Genomic DNA, 17,605 nt, shown 5'->3' with positions numbered 1-17,605 from the left:
CAACAACTTTTAGTGATCTGTTCTTTCTGAGGTGAAAGCATAACCTGCCATATTTAACCAGCTAAGATTAGATTTGAGGAAATCAATGTAAACTTGAATGAATTTGTGATGCAATAAATCAATTGGATGTAGTTTTAGCAGGCCTGAAGGTATTGCAAATATATAGGTATATATTGATCTGCCCTGCACCACCTCCACAAAAGCAATAACTTTTAAAGGGAAAATATGTTCCTTCCACTTTTATTCTTTTTAGTTTAGGTTGATGTGGTGTACAACCAATATAGTTATTTATTTTAGCTAGTATTGCTCAAGCCAATCTGATGCATACAATGTTGTTAAAGGTTATGTATAGAATACACTACTAGAATAAAAGTAAATGGAAAAAACTCACCTATATATGCCTTATACAATTTACATGGTGTGTGTATTAACAATGTATGTGTGTAGCAGGATAGACATATTATGTTTATTATTCATTCCATTTTCTTTTTTTTTTCAGGGGCAGCATTATTATAGTATTTTCACATGAGTCACATAGAAGCAATGTTCTTACATGCTGGACATAATGGCTCTATGACCAGAAGGGCCGTTTACAGCCAATTGATTTGTTACCACATGAACTTAAAAGTAAATTTGATTTGTATGAAAAAAAGTCCACAAACTCTGAATTTAGAAAGCATCATACAAATAATTATATATGTGAAAGTCTGGTTTGATTTTATCAATAGCCTTGAAACTCAGCTGGTCTGTGTATGTGTTGGTGGAGTAATGGTGCCCCCTTCTGCCCAAAATGCAAACAAAAAGCTTCAGCCACACAAGATAATTCTACCTTCAATGGTTCCAATTAGAGTTCCACAGAGACGTCAAAGAAAAGGAGACTGTATGTAAAACTGTGCAAAATCAGGCTTTATTCTTTTTTTTCTGCATCGTCGCCTTTCATCACCACCATCATCGTCAACATCATCTTTGAAAACATTACTCACCAGAGACATACAGCTCGGAGACTCGCAGCTCAAGTCGGTTGGCAAAAACAGCCATCAGCTATTAGCACAGTCCCGCAATACGATGAGTACATGTCCACTTCTTTCTGGGCAACACATTGCAACAATGTCCAATGTCCTTTCATACAATTCGCTCTCAGTGCCTCGAAGTCCATTCCAGTAGTCAGAATCTTTCCCAGAGACACCAAAAGCCCATCTCAGTACAGACATGGTTAAGTTTTTGGATATTATATCTTGCTGAGTCCATAAATACTTTTGTTAACCACTTGTCTTCCACCACCCATCTACTGCAGGTCAGAGGACAGTCCATTTCTCCAGTTTAGGCAAACGTTGAATAAGTGCAATGTCTATATAATGTCCAGAAAATACAAACTCACACGTACATACATACATACAGTACATGACTAACTGGTAAACTTGAGTAGCTATACAAGGTTGCCATTCTCCAAGGAGAAACAATAGAGTTACACATTAATGCCGATCTATAACATCCAGTGTCCATCAGGGAGAGATTGGGGAGGATGTGAGCTCACCTGCACTGGATACTGCCACTAGATTGTTTGGTAAAATTGTCCATGATTCTGTACAGTGGCTTTTGTAAGTTTTGACTCCAATGGGAAGTGTAGTCCATATACGAAAAGATTCATTTTGAACGTAAAGAAAAGGACTACTTGAACAAAATGATGACGCGTGACAGATTGTGGTAGCTTTTTGAACATAGAGCATATGCAACAGATATAACATGTCCACAAATTAAATCCACTGTTGTTGATTTATTTATTTTTTTACCCTTCTTGTTCAGCCTGCCATGTCACTTCCATCCAGTTAGATAAAAGTTGTCTTTGTCAATTATTGTCTGTTTGCCTCTTGGAGACTGAGAGGGTTTGAAGGTGCATTACTAATGAGAACTGTCTTAATGCAAATTGGACAGCTCGATTTTTACATTTGATAATGTTATCGAAAACAAAGTGCCTATAGTGTATATAACGTGAGTTCAAGCCACACCTCGCTTATTGGTTTCTCAGAGTGAACAAGGACAAAATGACAGAGTAGTGCTGGCCCCTCAGGTAACTATGTCACAGACCTTAATTCATGTCATTAGTCAAATAATAGTAAATAAACAGATCAGAGATTATGCGTTTGCAAACACAATGAAATAACAAACTTCTATGTGCATATAAATCCATCAATTATTTGACACAAAAGGAATCTAATTATTGTTTGGAATGATTCTTTTTTTTTTTTTTTTTTTTACGAGATTTTCACAAATATAAATGATAAATAGATATAATTAGTCCAAAGGATCAGTGATCAGTCAGTGCACCAAGACTACTCCCTTTTTTTCTCCAGTTAACTGAGAAAAGCAGACTGACTTTAACCATGTTAAATCTGAACATGTAATGTGTAACCACTTGGAAAAGAGGAACAAAGAAGGGAGAGGAAAATGAGAGGAGCAGAAAAAAAACAACTTTAGAAATAATGTGCTCAAGAGCTCCCACAGCCTTCTGTATCAGGTCCGAGGTCAGCTCGCCCAAACATTCGCTGTCTGCCTGCCTGTGTGCCTCCGCCAGAGAGACGTATGGAAAACCGCCATTAGCTGGAGTAGATCTGGGTCCCAATCACACGCATGATCTCCTTCTGCACCTTGGGCTCCTGGGTGTTGATGTTGGCATCTCCGACTTGGCCGTCCTCATACCTGCACATATACATAGATGAGTCGACATATGATTTCTTCAACTTTTCATCAATAGCTGCCTCAGGTTTTATCCCCCCTCTTGCTCACTACCTCAATGTTTCTACTACTTGGTGGTATGAGGGCCCAGTTTGAAAATAAACTGATAAAGTGTTCTTCTTTTCTCATCAACAAGACATATTACTGAAGATACAACCTTTCCATAGACACATGAGCCTCTTTGGGTTGCTGTTGTTTCGGGAGCAAGTGAATTACAGTGATTTTAGAAGAGGCGCTGTTAGGTCTGACACAACAAATCTTCCTGTCTTTATTCTAATCATATCAACGTTTCTTCGAACTAAAAAACACAACCAGAAGTTCAGAATCAAATTATATTTAGCTGAGATTTAAATTTGATTGCAGGCCATCTCAAATCTAATTTCCAACTTAGAAGACAGCAGTGGACATGATAATAGACTTTGCCATCTGGTGAATGCCTGTGTCCAGAGCCATAACATCAGCAGCCAGTGTGGGTGTAATGTGTTATTTGCTGAGCTCCAAAAGACAGTTTTAAACATCATACTGAAAGGCTATGACCTGACAGGAACCCAGTTCAGTGAAGCGGTAACACCACTCAGCCATCACTTATTCTCGGCTAATTTAAAATGATGATGAGTGATGAGGGAAAACTGCAGCTTATATTACAATTATTCATGAAATCCTCTTCATCATGTGCGGCTTCGTAGGAAAAAAAATAAGCAACTTGTGTGATGAATTATGCCTTTTTTAGTGTGATGATATGTTGCATTACTTGTGTAGAAATTACCAAGGAGTTTCCAAGTGTTGGAAATACTTACACAAAAAAGAAGCGAGTACAGACGTGGTCCGATACTGGACACACCCAAATGTTACCATGTTTCTGCAGATCCTTTGATGTGATAACTGTGGAAGAGAGAGAAGCATGTTTCACAAGAGATGGTAGTAGATGGATGTATTTTTTACTTTATTTTCCAATTATTCATCATAGTAGTAGTGTTTTTGTTATATTTGATAGTTTATTATATTGTATATACTATGCTGTAGAGTTTAAGGCCTTTAACTCAGTTATTATCCAAATGGATAATATTTCTTTTGTTTTTCTTATATAATGATGATGAGTACAATACTTGCTTTTAGTTTTCTAACTGCACTAGCCACATTCTTCGTTTGATTTCTATTGTAATATTCTAATTTATGGTATTTTCTTCCTGTCTTTCTTTTTTTCTGAAAGCTATCCCTGTTCACTTTTTAGAAGTCAAAACAAATGTGAAGGACCACTTCTTATAACTATACACTGCTCAAATAATCTGTGTCACAGTACAAAGCACAAAGATGCTCTAACTACTGTTTCACTGGGACCTTAATCAATATGATAATATTGTGTTTTTGTTTTTTATTCAAATGTCATAAAGTCAAGTATACTAATGTAACATTAACTATTATTTCAGCTCTCACATACAATACCTTCTGCTTGTGATTACCTTCACACAGAGCGATGCAGTTCAGATTTCGACTTTGAAGAAACCTTGATTGTATCGGACGACTCTATTGAAAAAAGAGACAACAGTTAAGTCCCACCAAGCTGCTACAGTGAGTACCATGACTAAACTATGCTGATGATGGTACATATGGAACCACTGAGAATTAAAAACACTGAAACTGTACCGGTAATAGTCAGAAGCAGGGCATTGTGAATGTAGGAAACGTTTGATAAATACGAAGTATTGTAAAATAAATTGAACAGCCCCTTATCTGGTAATCCATGTTGATTTCTCTCAAGGCTTCAAATTGTTCCATGTCTCTGTCTTTTTATTTGCATAACTTCTTTGTGTGTGATGGGAATCTGGATTCAACATGCGCAACAATTTATTTATTTTTTTACAAATATGGCATATGTGAGGATGTAAAATGCACACCTGTGGTATGGTGTTCATGCGGTTGTAACGTTGCACCAGTTCATCTTTGGTGGGCATGCGGTGCTGTCCTTTCCCCATTCCTGCAAGAAGCAGCACACATACAGCAAACAACCCTGAGTCAGAACAACCTTTGATTCACTCAAGCTGTGAAAAACTTTCCTCTCGTGCTCTTGAGCTCCTTGTACAGAGAGACAGTATTAACCAGAGCTCTAACCTTCCTTCATATGAAGGTTATTCCAAAATGCTATTGAATATTGTCTGCACACAAGCTGATGTAGCAATTGACGGTGTTATCTTTACATTTTCAAAACCGCAAAGTTCTAATAAAATATAAAATCAACTTAAGTATGTATTCATTGTCTTTGATTGAGCAAGGACTGAGTAAGCCAAATGGATATGATGCGAGTTGAAGTTTTTCTTGCCAACTTAACGAACTAAACTGGGAAACCATTGCTTTGGGGCTTGTTAGTGTTAACAGGTAAACATGGAACCTGCAGGTGTCATGTCCACATAATCAGCACCATAACCATGGTGGGACCTCAAAACCAACTTTGGAAATTCACAGGATAAGTTTAGATATCTCTTCAGTCACCCCATTAACAGCAACAAGTATAAAATACCAACACAGTACAAAGTAACACACACAGATCCACGGACAGATCCATTTTACACAGCCACAACATAATGTATGGTATGGTATGCGGCACGGCACACAAGCTCAGAGAAAAAATGCCCAAGATACAGCACCCAGAACACACAACACAGAGCAGCACAATATGATAGCATGGAAAGCTCCCACATGTGAAAATGACGTGTTCCAAGATGATAATCAGGCCATTTTACAGACATAGAGCGTACTCAGTCAACATGGTGGAATAGGAAGTAGAGGGGTGGGGTGGCCGGAGGGGACTGAGTGGCGAGGAATGAGTCGTTCCTACCTGAGTATCCAAAAGATATGCTGGAGATGGGGCTCAGATAGATGCCCTTTCCATACGCTGCCCCATGCAGCTTTGGTTTGAAAAGAGCAGGAAGGAAGGAAGGGTCACTGAGCAGTTGCACAGGACAACCTCTTACATACATGCACACACACGGATGTACTCACACATACACTGCAATACATACCAGTCTTCCTGTAGTTATATCTCAGGATTATATCAACCAGGCATACTAAATACACACGCACACCCACATACACACGAAAATCCAAAGATAGTGGATTGCAAAGTGCCAAAGAGAGAAAATATAGTTGTATTATTTTAGTGATCTGAAACAACTCAAATAACCCACACAGTCACACCTTTGAACTGCAGTCCAGAGAAGATAATGTGATGCTCTTGAGTTTGTTTTTTATGGAATTCGTCTATGTGATGTTCAGGTGTTCAAGCAATGCTGGAATGAGACCATGTATGTTGGCTTGGTATGAGGATAACTGATAATGATGTTGAGCCTCCACACAAGAATGTCCAGAATGAAGAAAACGAAAAGGACCACGGGTGAAACATGGACAAGTTTTCATAAACCACAGTGATTCAGAGGAGAAACGAGAGGAAGAACAAAGGAGCACCTTGATAGTTTGGGGATGAAATGTGAGGGAGATGGAGGTTGGGACTCAGCACATCTGGAAGAAATCAAAAGGAACAATAGACAAAAGGTTTTGTGTGATGGTTGGAGCTGGAGGCAGACTCGGTCCTCCTACTCTTGTGAAAGACAATGACTGAGCAAGGGGGATGTCAATGCTCAAGGTGAAATGGAGAGGAGAAAGAGGAGGCAGACAAGCACTGAGGCGAGATCAAAGTTAGAGTGTTCAAAAAGTTGGAGAACAAAGAAGGCATAAATGAAACGCTCCGTGTGACAGAGCAATCACGGCCGACGTGAAGGTTTCAAAGATCCTTGAGTCTTCACATTTAATTGTTTTTCATCTTTTTTTCAGGACATGCCGGTGTATCTGCAAGCAGTCATTATCGGCCGTATTGTGCAAATGAGACAATTCTGCGTTCTCTGATGCTCGCTTCTTCTTTACTTTTGCTATTTATCAATCTTCTACAGACCTGGGTCACAAAGTGCAAAAACACCCTTGGCAAAACGCTATAAAGATCCAGATGGATGCACACCTGAGTAAAACCGGAATACACTTGGAAGAAAAGTTGTCTGCTCCTAATTTGAAACTACATTTATGGTCCTCATTTGGTCAAGTGTACCCATCTGGTACCAACACATTTAAATGATGTGATTTGAGGCCACTATTTTACCAAAAGTCTGAATAGATAAAGAGTGGTGCTAAAGTTACTGACCTTTGCGGGAAGCCACACCCATCGGAAGTCTATACTTACTACCATGAAGCTTGTCCTTTGCATCCTTCAGCTTCAGACCTAGCCTACTCAGTGCTCTAGGTGGTTATCCCTAACAGGGCACACAGGAAGCCTCCCAACATCACAGCTGACACCACAGCCCCCTCCCCTTGTCCCACAACAGGAAGAGACGTGCTGTCTGCTGCTGTCGACAGCAAAAAAGCAGTCGACATTGGCCAGGAAAATCTCCCAGTGTGCCCCGCTCGCTAAAATGCCAATTGCAAAGCTGACGAAAGGGAAGCTGGCATCCATTAACTGCAAAAATGAATCAGCCGGACAGCAAACCTGTTCTATCAGAGAGCAGGTTTACTGTCCGAGAGGAGATGCATCGTAAATTCCAGCCAACTGCCAGGGTTACGTACCTGCAGTTTGGTATAAGAGGCATTGACTAGTCCATTTCTCAGAACAGAGTGCCAGTTCTCTATATGGGAACCACTAGAGCAAGTGTAGAGAGAGGGAGAGATAAGAAAGAAAAGAGATTAAAGTGCTGCGTGAATATTTAACAGCGTGGATCTCAATGTGCAACCACTGATGTGTAGTGGGCCAGATCCATGCTGTTCAAAATAAACACTGTAGTGGCACATTTTGTCTGTGGTCACAGACAAAATGTGCCACTACAAAATGTGCCACTACTATTATTTAATTTATTTTTATGTTATTTAATGTGTTTGAAAATGTCAGAAATGATTAATGTAAAAATATGTCACATTACCTTTACAGTGTTTTACTTTTACTTATTTACTTAAGTATTTAGTAAAACCTACAATTAGACATTGTCTTCTGCCAATCACATTAGCTTCTGTTGTCATCTATTTATACGATTTGTGCAAGGTCATTTTGGGACATTTTGTTACATCATCATAGTATTCCCAATTTATGGTGTTTATTATTTTAAAAAGTTGAAGATCTAAGCTCATCCCATCACTGCTGTCTTTCCGGACAGGATGAGTTATTTGAATACATTCCCCAGTGCAGGTTTCTGAGTGCAGTGTCACGATTCCTGTTATTTTCAACTCATGTTGAAGCAGTATCAAGTCTTTGTTCTTACAGTCTAATAAACAAACAGGGAATACAAAGATGATACTTCCTCCCTTCTAAATCTTGCCGATTGCCATTAAACTCACTCTGAACATGTATTTGTATTTTCAAATGTTTCTATTTATATAAAAAAAAATACACATTTGGCATTTCCTGTTCATCATTTGTTGTATGAACCAGCATAAAAAGAGAGACCGTGTGCTAGCTGTACACTGCGAGAGCCCAGATGGGTCATGTGTATCTAAAATATTCAGCAAAGCCCCATCTGCTACAGTACAAATCTCGATCTCACAGATATTGCTGGCTCCACGTACTGGCTGAGCAAGGTGGTTTCTTCGTCCAAGAGAATGGTCACTGCTCTGCTATTGTTTGTTATGGTTCCATAAAAATCTGCTACAGTGGCTCCCGAATCCGCAACATGATGACCAGGTGTTACACCGAGACATGTTCATGTTTGACAGTGTGCACTGCTGTTACGCTAAATTGTGCATGCATTTTAGTGACTACGCTTGATTTGAGATCCATTATGTAAAGTAAATGATTTCTCACATTATAATTGCTCAACAGCCGGAAGCTAAACAATATCATAACTACAAACTATTTTATGATATTTTATAACAGCCTAAATGATTTTAACTCTGGAACTGTAGCTTTACACTCTCTACGCTTCAAAGTAGGAATTTGATTAAAAAAACGTAGGGTTTTGATTGTATGGATGCTGTGTCAGCCAATGAGAGGAACAAAGTGGACTCACTGGAAGGCGAAGGTGCTGCCATATAGCTTCTTGGCAGTGCGAAAACGAGCCTCCTTGGCTGGGGGGCTGCTGAGCAGCAGGAACTGGTGGGAGGTGTGCATGAATTTCAGTTGCTATCACAATGAGATCATAAGGGACAAGTGAGAGCAAGAGAGAGACAAACAGACAGAGAGAGAGTGAGCATGAACCATTAAATGACATAATGCAGCAGTAATAAAATACTAATTTCACAAAAAAAGGACACCGGAGGGGATGTCGTTCTGTTTCCTACCCTACTCAGAGGCAGCTTGACGATATGAGACCTGTTACTGGAAATAATCCTGCAAAAAGATCAAAACATGAATTAAAATAAGGTGAAACAAATAAGGTGAAACAAAATGTAAAGTACGAGTCATTGTGCTGCCACTTTGCTTCAACCACAATAGACCTTTTTTCACAGCAGACATTTTGACTTGTAAAATAGTGAAAACATGGGTGTTACTCTTAACATAAACAATGGTTCCGTCCTATTCAAGTGTTCCAGAAAGCCATGACAGTGTGACAAGGAGTCATTATGCACAAGAGCAGGACCATGAGACCAGCCAAATGGAGATCAGCCATCACTATTTACAGCTGTGCTTTTCCAATAATGCATATACATGAAAAAGGCTTATTGGCATAAGCCCATACGTATTACTGTGTTATCAATAATTATTTAACTAATATGGTATGTTTGATATGCTCTCTAGTGACAAGTAGTGCTGTATAAGTTAAATCCTGTTAACATGCAAAGCAGAGCAAATCCATTTTAAGAAAAGATCCTATACTCACCATTGTAGCAGAGGATGGGCCAAAGGGTCAAGTTTGTCCATCTGTTTCTTGATCTCTAGATATGAGCCCTGACAAAAAGCAGACAAGCATGTGTAGTTTTCAGTTTTCAGGATTGTTTTCCCCAAAGCCAAATAAGCAAGCGTTTAGATCTAGACTTACTATGTGTTTTATACATAGTAAAGATGCAGTCAAGCCACAGTGGGTAAATAAGTAATAGAAACAAGAGTGGGGAAGATCAATAGAGAAGATAAACTAATCAGAAACAGCTGTCATTTGGATAAACAAAAATCTCACCCATACAGCTCAAACAGTCAAATAAATACAGGACTGTGTAAAGGACATGTGGGGGAACAGTTTATATAAATAAACAAATAAAACCTTAGATTACGTCCTAAACATTTTACATCAAGACCATCTATATAGCCTGGATCCACTGTGGCCCTTTCCTTCACTCCTGCCCATATTGTACCTGGGTCATTTCCCGAATGGACATGACGCTGTCCAATGCCTTCTGCAGTCTCTCATAATTCTTCTTCTGTGTTCATCGGTTGAGCCGAACATCCATTGTGTGCAATGAGAGAGGGAACAACATACAGACATCTAAAATCACTTGTAGAGAGGTAAAGGTTTGCCAAACAATATTTCCAAATGATTCCTATTAGTAATCACAATTCTAGCAGTGAGGATGCTGACCTTTGGGTTGAAGGCCAGAGTTTTGGGGTCATTGGGGTCAACGACTGATGGGTAGGGCTCAAAGATGATGCTCTTACGGGGAGACTCAAGAGCAGCTCTACACATAGCCACAAGTAGGTCCACCACCTGTGGAGAGAGGGATTTTAAATGTACATGTTATGCCATTATTTGGTAAACTACAAACAAATATATATATACAAACTAATTTGTAAGCTTTTATTGACACGATATGACTGAAGAACCCAGCTCAGTTCCAATAATGCATATACATATCAAATAATCAGAAATTAACATTATCACATGTGCCAGTGTTTGACTTTTGTGATTTGTTTTTCTCACATATATTTTTGGCCTTCCTTCTTAAAAATAAATACAAATAATCAGAATGATATCATATATTATATCTGTTGTTTTGTTGTCACCTCTGCTCCGGTGGCCACTTCCTCTGCAGCTCCGGACATTACACCCAGAGTGTAGAAGGAGAAGACACACAGCTCCCTGGTGCACACAGCCGGCTATATAAACACACACATGCACACAAAGAGGTATGAGAATACACTTATTTCAAAACTACACATCTACACAAAAACACAAGTACGCTCTTGCACACACGTAATGACACAGACTCTTTCTCACTCTTTATCTTTCTCCCTAACAACTACAATTGTGGAAAATCCATTAACAGGAACATTTCTTTTCTTAACCAAAATAAAATGGTTTCTAAAGCGATGCTCTGATACCTTCAGCATGGATCCATTCTGAAAGACGTGCTGTTCGTCACACACCACGCAGTACTCGTTGAGCGTGGGGATCCTCTGCTCTGAGTACTTCATTATCTGTTTGGAGAAAAGTAGTGTTCCCAGTTATTACGCCTAAATGAAGAACTGCCGTATAAAGCAAAGTTTAGCAGCAGAATTGGCACAAACAACAATTGGCTACTGCAATTGTGACTGGAACCTGCTATGATGTCCTAGAACAACAATGAACTGTGGGCCCCACCCCTTGCCACTGCCAGCAAATATCTCCTTGAGGTCTAACCTGCACTAAGAAGCCATACTCCAAGGTAGGGATGTTCTTGCAGTGGCCGCCCGCCTGGGATGAGAAAAACAATTCAATCAGCTGCCTCGTGGTAATCTGCGCAGGGGCCCTGGCCGCCGGGACAGCCACAGTCTGATGGGTCAAGTGAAGACAAAGCATTATGGGAAACGGCGCACCAGCCATGTTACGGTAGGGGTAAGGAAAAGGCTCAGGAGGGAACAGTGCAGGTGGCAGGTGACTGAGAAGAGGGTCAGAGTGAATCACAGCGGATTAAAATAGAACTATACAGTGACATAGAAACAGCATTCATCGTCAACATTTTGTACTATTCTTGGTGATTTCTAACTCCTTATCATGGCATCATGAGTTTCAAAATCAGCAATGTCACACATGTAAGGAGTGTAAAGTTTAGAGAGATGTGACAAAAATGCTACAGCTTCACAATTTAACACATGAGTGAGACACATTCATATAAATAAGTGTGAGGACAGTGGCATTTAGTCAATTCCTTATATACATTTTTTAACTGAAATGTATCTAATGCCAAATCTGAGAGACGCATGGGTGATGTTAAGTCCAGACCAGAACTGACCTGGCTGTTTGGTGGATAGCTGAAAAGCTCCCCTTTGGGATTCTTCATGGTACATGAGATAGAGCGGTTCATCAGGCGGGTCACTCTCAGCTCAGGGACGCTCAGCTTGCCTTTTAAAACTGTGTCTTGGATCAGAGGAAAACTCGGAGATCTAGAAAAAAGCAAGACACAATTCATGTGCATCACTTCATCTGCCATTATTCACAGGAAAAAAAATTATGCTACTTCTGTTGTTGTCCCTGTGCTTGTAGAAGTTATGTAATGGAGGGTTTAACTTCAAAGGCCAAATCAAGAATTTCAGAACTTGTCATTATAATATTTTTCAATAAATCTTAATTATCATCAATATCATTGGTAACATCTCCTCAGCAGTAATCTTGCATGGTAAGGATGTGTTCACATAGTCAGTACCTGGGTCATTTTATCGTGACATGTGTTAAAGAAATACAGACTCACGGTGCACTTGGAGTATTATAACATCTCTGACAAGTGAAATCTGTTCGGGCAGTAGCTTAAGTCACTAACTGTTAACATTCAAGAACCAGTGTTCACTTCCACCATCACTCTCAGTACATTATCCATGTACACTCTTGACATGAGACTCCTGTCACGTTGTGAGCATGTCAAGACAGCCTAGTAGTTAGTGAGACTGACCTCCATCGAGTGGGCCGAGATTCAATCCCTGTGCACCCATAACTGTCAAAGCATTGCAGAGTAAGACAGAGGCCGGGAGGGTACGTCCCCCGCCTTGGGGAAATTGGTTGAGTGTGTCAAATTTTGAGTTGAAGTCAATGTGCAACATGCAGTGTCGGAGATTCATTTTCCCTGCTTGTCTTATTTGCTACAGTTCATCTTTCACAGACAAAACCTTCTCAAAGTATGTCCATAACTACCGACAGACATCTTCAATCTTGGGAAAGTAGCTCACTTGCATGTAAGTACATTCATATAGCACCTTTCTAAAAACCTTTAAAGTAACTGATGAAAATGTCATATAAAACAGTTTTCACTTGAGTTATAGGAATAGCTACATACTGTGGAAAAAACACAATAACAAACTGCAGATGTTACGCTGAAATGACACCAAAATAGCCTAAATGTTTCCGTACTTGAGGATAATTAATCTGTGCTCCTCTCCATGAGTGATTGCAGACACTTGGAAACAATAAAGTGTTCAGAAAATAATTCAGGACAATAACTAATGAAACTATGTTTGTAGACATCCGCATCAAAATCAAAGCATCCCAATATCAGTATAACAACAGAGCTCTTTTACTGGGAACTACAGACGTGTCTATTTTGCAATGCAATGAAAAACATATATCTGTATTACTATGGGGCAAAATTGTTGTTTGTTTATTTAAAACATGTTGTGTAGCATGCTGTATATGAAACATAGGCATGGGGGTGTAGTTGCCCTAATAGAGATATACAGTGGTAGAGAGGCCTACTTAGGTATGGGGGAGAAGATGCTGAGCCCGGCTCGGAACTTCTTGATGGTTCCTCCGGCTTTGAACCAGCTGTGCCTCTTCTCCTGCTGGGCCTTGAGGAACTCATTACTGAGGTGCTTCCACTGCTGTGAAGTGAATGTGCTCAGGATCCTGCCACGTTACAAATAAGGACAGCCAAACAGAAAGATATGTGAGTGAACCTGCCAGAGTGAATTACTCTTTAAATCTTCTTTTTTTGTTTGTTGTTGATATGCATTATTATTTTTTAGTGGATTAGGAAACTAGACATGTACAAATAAATCATATCTATTTCTGATGCTGCACATTTAGTTCTACAAAATCTGACGTTAAATGATCAAATCTACTATAATTTCACTATAACACATTAATGTTCACTATACTAGATTACATTACTTACTTTTTGAGCTGCAGACCCAAGCTGAAGCCTTCTTTATTGGAGGGCTGGAACACTTCTACTGATGGCTCTGAGTAAAGATGACTAACACGATTACACATTGCACAGATACACAAACTCTCTCTTTCACTCTCCCTCTTGTGCATCACATACTGTACTCACCTCCTACGCTCAATGAGTGGCACAAATACCTAAAGTCCCTCCCAGAAAACCAACATCCACACAGACATCTTTACTCACCAGGTCCATCGAGGTACTGAGAAAGAGAAAAGCGCAGTCTCAGAATAATGGGCTCTGTTCTGATAACTTTCCAAGCTGTCGCAACCTCCTCCTGAGTCAGACACACACACACAGACACACATACACACAAATATACAGAGTTAGCATCCTAATTAGGGCCATTTCTCATTACATACATAAATTATGAGCATACAATGCATTATAAATGATGTGTTACTTAGCAAAATGTCAACGTTGGAATAGTAATGTGCAAGCGAGGAGGTGTGTGCAGAGATAGACAAATGCTGACTCACATCTAAGAAACTGATGTTAATGTGAAGATCGATGTCCACGTCATCAATGGTTCCATACTCCCTGTTCAGAGACAGCAACAGATACAGTTCATTTATCATACGTAACGGGATACATTAAACTCCAACACTTTCCACTGATTATCCCTTGAGGGAGTTAAAGGTTCTCTTTACGATATTCAGAGCATTAATATAGTATACTCTCCCTCTGTTTGTGTTGTAATCCGAGTTTCTCTGTGATTTGTTTACATAGCCGATGTGTCCAGCCGTGCCTTTTTGTGCATGTTAGTACACGTGAACGTGCCACAGAGGTTAGCTTATAACCGCCGCTCTACACTACTTTCATATATCTTATCGCCTTAGCGCCCACCCTACCGTTCGCCCTCATGTGAACACTGTTCGCTCTTTCAGCACTGTTAGTGTCATTTGCACTGTTAGAATTATCAGATGTGAGCCACATGAGAGCTGTGTGGAGGCAATAGTAATGCTCTGAATTTTGTATTGAGCCCTTTTAAAATGAATACATACAATCTTTCAATTGTGCCTGTGTGTATGAGTGTGTGTTTCTGTGTATCTGTGCCGTACCTAACAGAGACAGCACTGTCAGTGTAGATGTCTTTTACTGCCTCAATATCTGCATCCAGTTGAGGGTGGCGGTACAGGTCAGCAGCGCAGCTCCCCTGTAGTAAGCAGTATACACAGCACACTCAGATGAATTCAAGTACCCTTGTCATGTTCCTCATATGTCATTTATATTTTATTGGACAATGCATATTGATCAACATCACTGTAAATGTGCCAGTGTTAGACACAAGGCTAAATCTACTGACTGTTGTCCCTTGGCCAGATGTTATATTAGCCATTAAAACAACAATAAAACACACAAAACGTGAAATCTGAGCCGGAGAAAGCAAAACATGAACAGCTGATAAACAGTTGAAACAAACACTTTTTAAGAGTAGAGCAAGTATCACGGAAACTAGGTTAAGTAAAATGCAGACCTTTAATATAAATACATGTTTAAAAGACAATCAAATCACAATACAGTACAGAAGAAAGTTCAAACCAGAAGGGACGCATTCGGACAAACAGACAAAAAGCCAAGTTAATGATAGCAGACATGGAAAGCATGTATGGATGAGGTATAAGGTGCGGTTGCTTTCTAGTTAAGTTTTTAGAATATATGCAAAGGAACAGTTTGAGTCGCTATGTTGTATATTAAACAGAAGGATGTTAAAAACTGTAAAAGCTGACTGGCGGAAATATTTTCTCCACCCTCAGCCAATTATGTCCCTTCTTATTCTTAGTCTAGTTAATCTATTCCCAACTTCTATCTGAAAGATGCATGTGGTAAATGGGGGAGATGCTTTCCCCAGCAAGGGAGACCATTATAATTTTAAGATTATTTAAAACTGAATTAAGACAATTTATTATAGTGGATATTGTGACAATAATGCTTAGTGATTGTTTCTATTCCAACCATGTATCTATTGCTTTTAGCTATCTATATATCTGTTTTTTTGCCTAACTATTCAAGCTTTTTATTCATTATTTTTAGCCATCTTGTTCAACCATATATGAATTGCATATAGCTAAATATTGCAACTATTTCTTCATTACTTTTAGCTATCTATTTAAACCATTATTTATCATAATTACCAACATATGATTCATTATTTTATGTTAAGGAAATCATTTGTACAATTCTTAAATTGCTTTTCAGTGATTATTTTACATCCTGTCATTTGATACTTTGCGATCCTCCATTAATATAATTTTTTGACTGTTTGTCATACTTGTTCCTGGTGTCTAGACTTGAAGTCAGGCTCTCTTCTCCTCAGCTCTCCTGTGTGTAGAGCAGATCCTATACTTTCATCCTTATCTTTACTACGCTGCTTTCATGTTCTCTGACTGCATATAAATGAGCTTTAAATCCCAGACTGGATTTACATTTCAATCACAGGACTTGGAAGATAACAGTAAAAAAGGATGACTAACAGATTAAGATCTTATTTGGAAGTGAAAGCATTGAACTTTACGAGATGAGATTACACATTAAATGGGGGCCACAACAATGATTTTGACAGTGTTGCCTGGGATTGATACTTAAAGTCACATTGGATGATAGTAGTAGAACTGTATTGTACATTACAGTTAAATGTCATATTTGCTGTTATCGGTTTGCAAAAAGTCAAAGCTCAAAGTGTTGTTAAACATTGACATATTCTTACACTTATATTCTAACTGAATATCCTGCTTCAGATTCCTTTGAATGTTTTGCCCTGCCAGCAGTGAGGCAATAAGATGGAAATGTCATTCAGCCAGTCCATCTGTTTTGCACTACTACAGCAAATTATCTTAACAACTATTCAGCACATTGCCATGACATTTGGTCAGAATATCCAACATTTCCAAAAGAATGACTCCAGATGACCCCTGATTTATTGTCTGGTTCCAATATGAGGTCAAAATCTCCCTTGACCAACACATACGGCTCTGACAATACCCTGAAAACTAGTGGCTGGTATTCTGTAAAATGTGCTTAAGTTATTCATGGTTAAATGGTCCATTTAGTACGTGCTTTTTTTGCTGCCAACATATTACAGCAGTATAACTTGTCATAAACACATCATATCAGTAGCTATTTTACACTTGTTAATAAAATAATAATAATTTGAATTGAAACAAATGTTGAACTACCTGAGATTATTGTAATGGGAAGGTAAATAGATGATACAGATGTTATCAAGCACAATTATTGACAAATGCCAGATAAAACACATAGATAAATATAGTAAGGGCAATAGAGTTGCCAATGCTGTACCTGAATGCCATACAGGAACTGTTCTGACTCATTCTCCCCGTCCGACTCCTCGTCAGTCCAACACTGGCCTTTGATCTCCTGTTGGCCCACACATTGTGAAAAGGCCATTATAGTGGAGCGGAAAGGAAAATGCAACCCCTCTCTATCATCCTTTCATCTCACATCCTTTCTCACATCTCCCTATTTAGCCTCTCGTTCAAAACACCTAGCTTCAAAACACTGCTTTATATAGCATCTAAAAAAAAGAGAAACGAAGAGGCGCGATTTATTTCTAAAAGACAGGAAGAATTCAACCTTCAAAAGAATACTCAAACAACTATCAATGACGAGCTAATCAGAATCAGTTTTGTGTGTGTGTGTGTGTGTGTGTGTGTGTGTGTGTGTGTGTGTGTGTGTGTGTGTGTGTGTGTGTGTGTGTGTGTGTGTGTGTGTGTGTGTGTGTGTGTGCAAAAGAACCATGTCTTGTGTAATGCAAAGCCTGAAG

General features: G+C 39.1%; 1 protein-coding gene across 1 annotated transcript; it reads right to left on the bottom strand.

The window, feature by feature from the left end:
• Positions 1 to 2,337: 2,337 nt before the first annotated feature.
• Positions 2,338 to 17,229, bottom strand: LOC306735774 (protein mono-ADP-ribosyltransferase PARP6; the record flags this gene model as incomplete). The annotated part of the gene is made up of 21 exons (XM_079217328.1): positions 2,338 to 2,697; positions 3,531 to 3,615; positions 4,194 to 4,257; positions 4,629 to 4,708; positions 5,567 to 5,636; positions 7,339 to 7,411; positions 8,769 to 8,881; positions 9,040 to 9,088; positions 9,579 to 9,646; positions 10,048 to 10,113; positions 10,272 to 10,397; positions 10,694 to 10,786; positions 11,012 to 11,107; positions 11,310 to 11,441; positions 11,902 to 12,052; positions 13,353 to 13,502; positions 13,771 to 13,837; positions 14,008 to 14,098; positions 14,301 to 14,361; positions 14,883 to 14,977; positions 17,122 to 17,229. The coding sequence occupies 21 exons, from the start codon at positions 17,227 to 17,229 to the stop codon at positions 2,595 to 2,597; spliced, it is 1,941 nt and encodes a 646-aa protein (XP_079073454.1). The 3' UTR covers positions 2,338 to 2,594.
• Positions 17,230 to 17,605: the final 376 nt, after the last annotated feature.

Source organism: Taurulus bubalis, assembly GCF_910589615.1.
Source record: "Taurulus bubalis genome assembly, chromosome: 4".
NCBI lineage: Eukaryota > Metazoa > Chordata > Actinopteri > Perciformes > Cottidae > Taurulus > Taurulus bubalis.
This window is presented reverse-complemented; position numbering and strand designations above follow the sequence as displayed.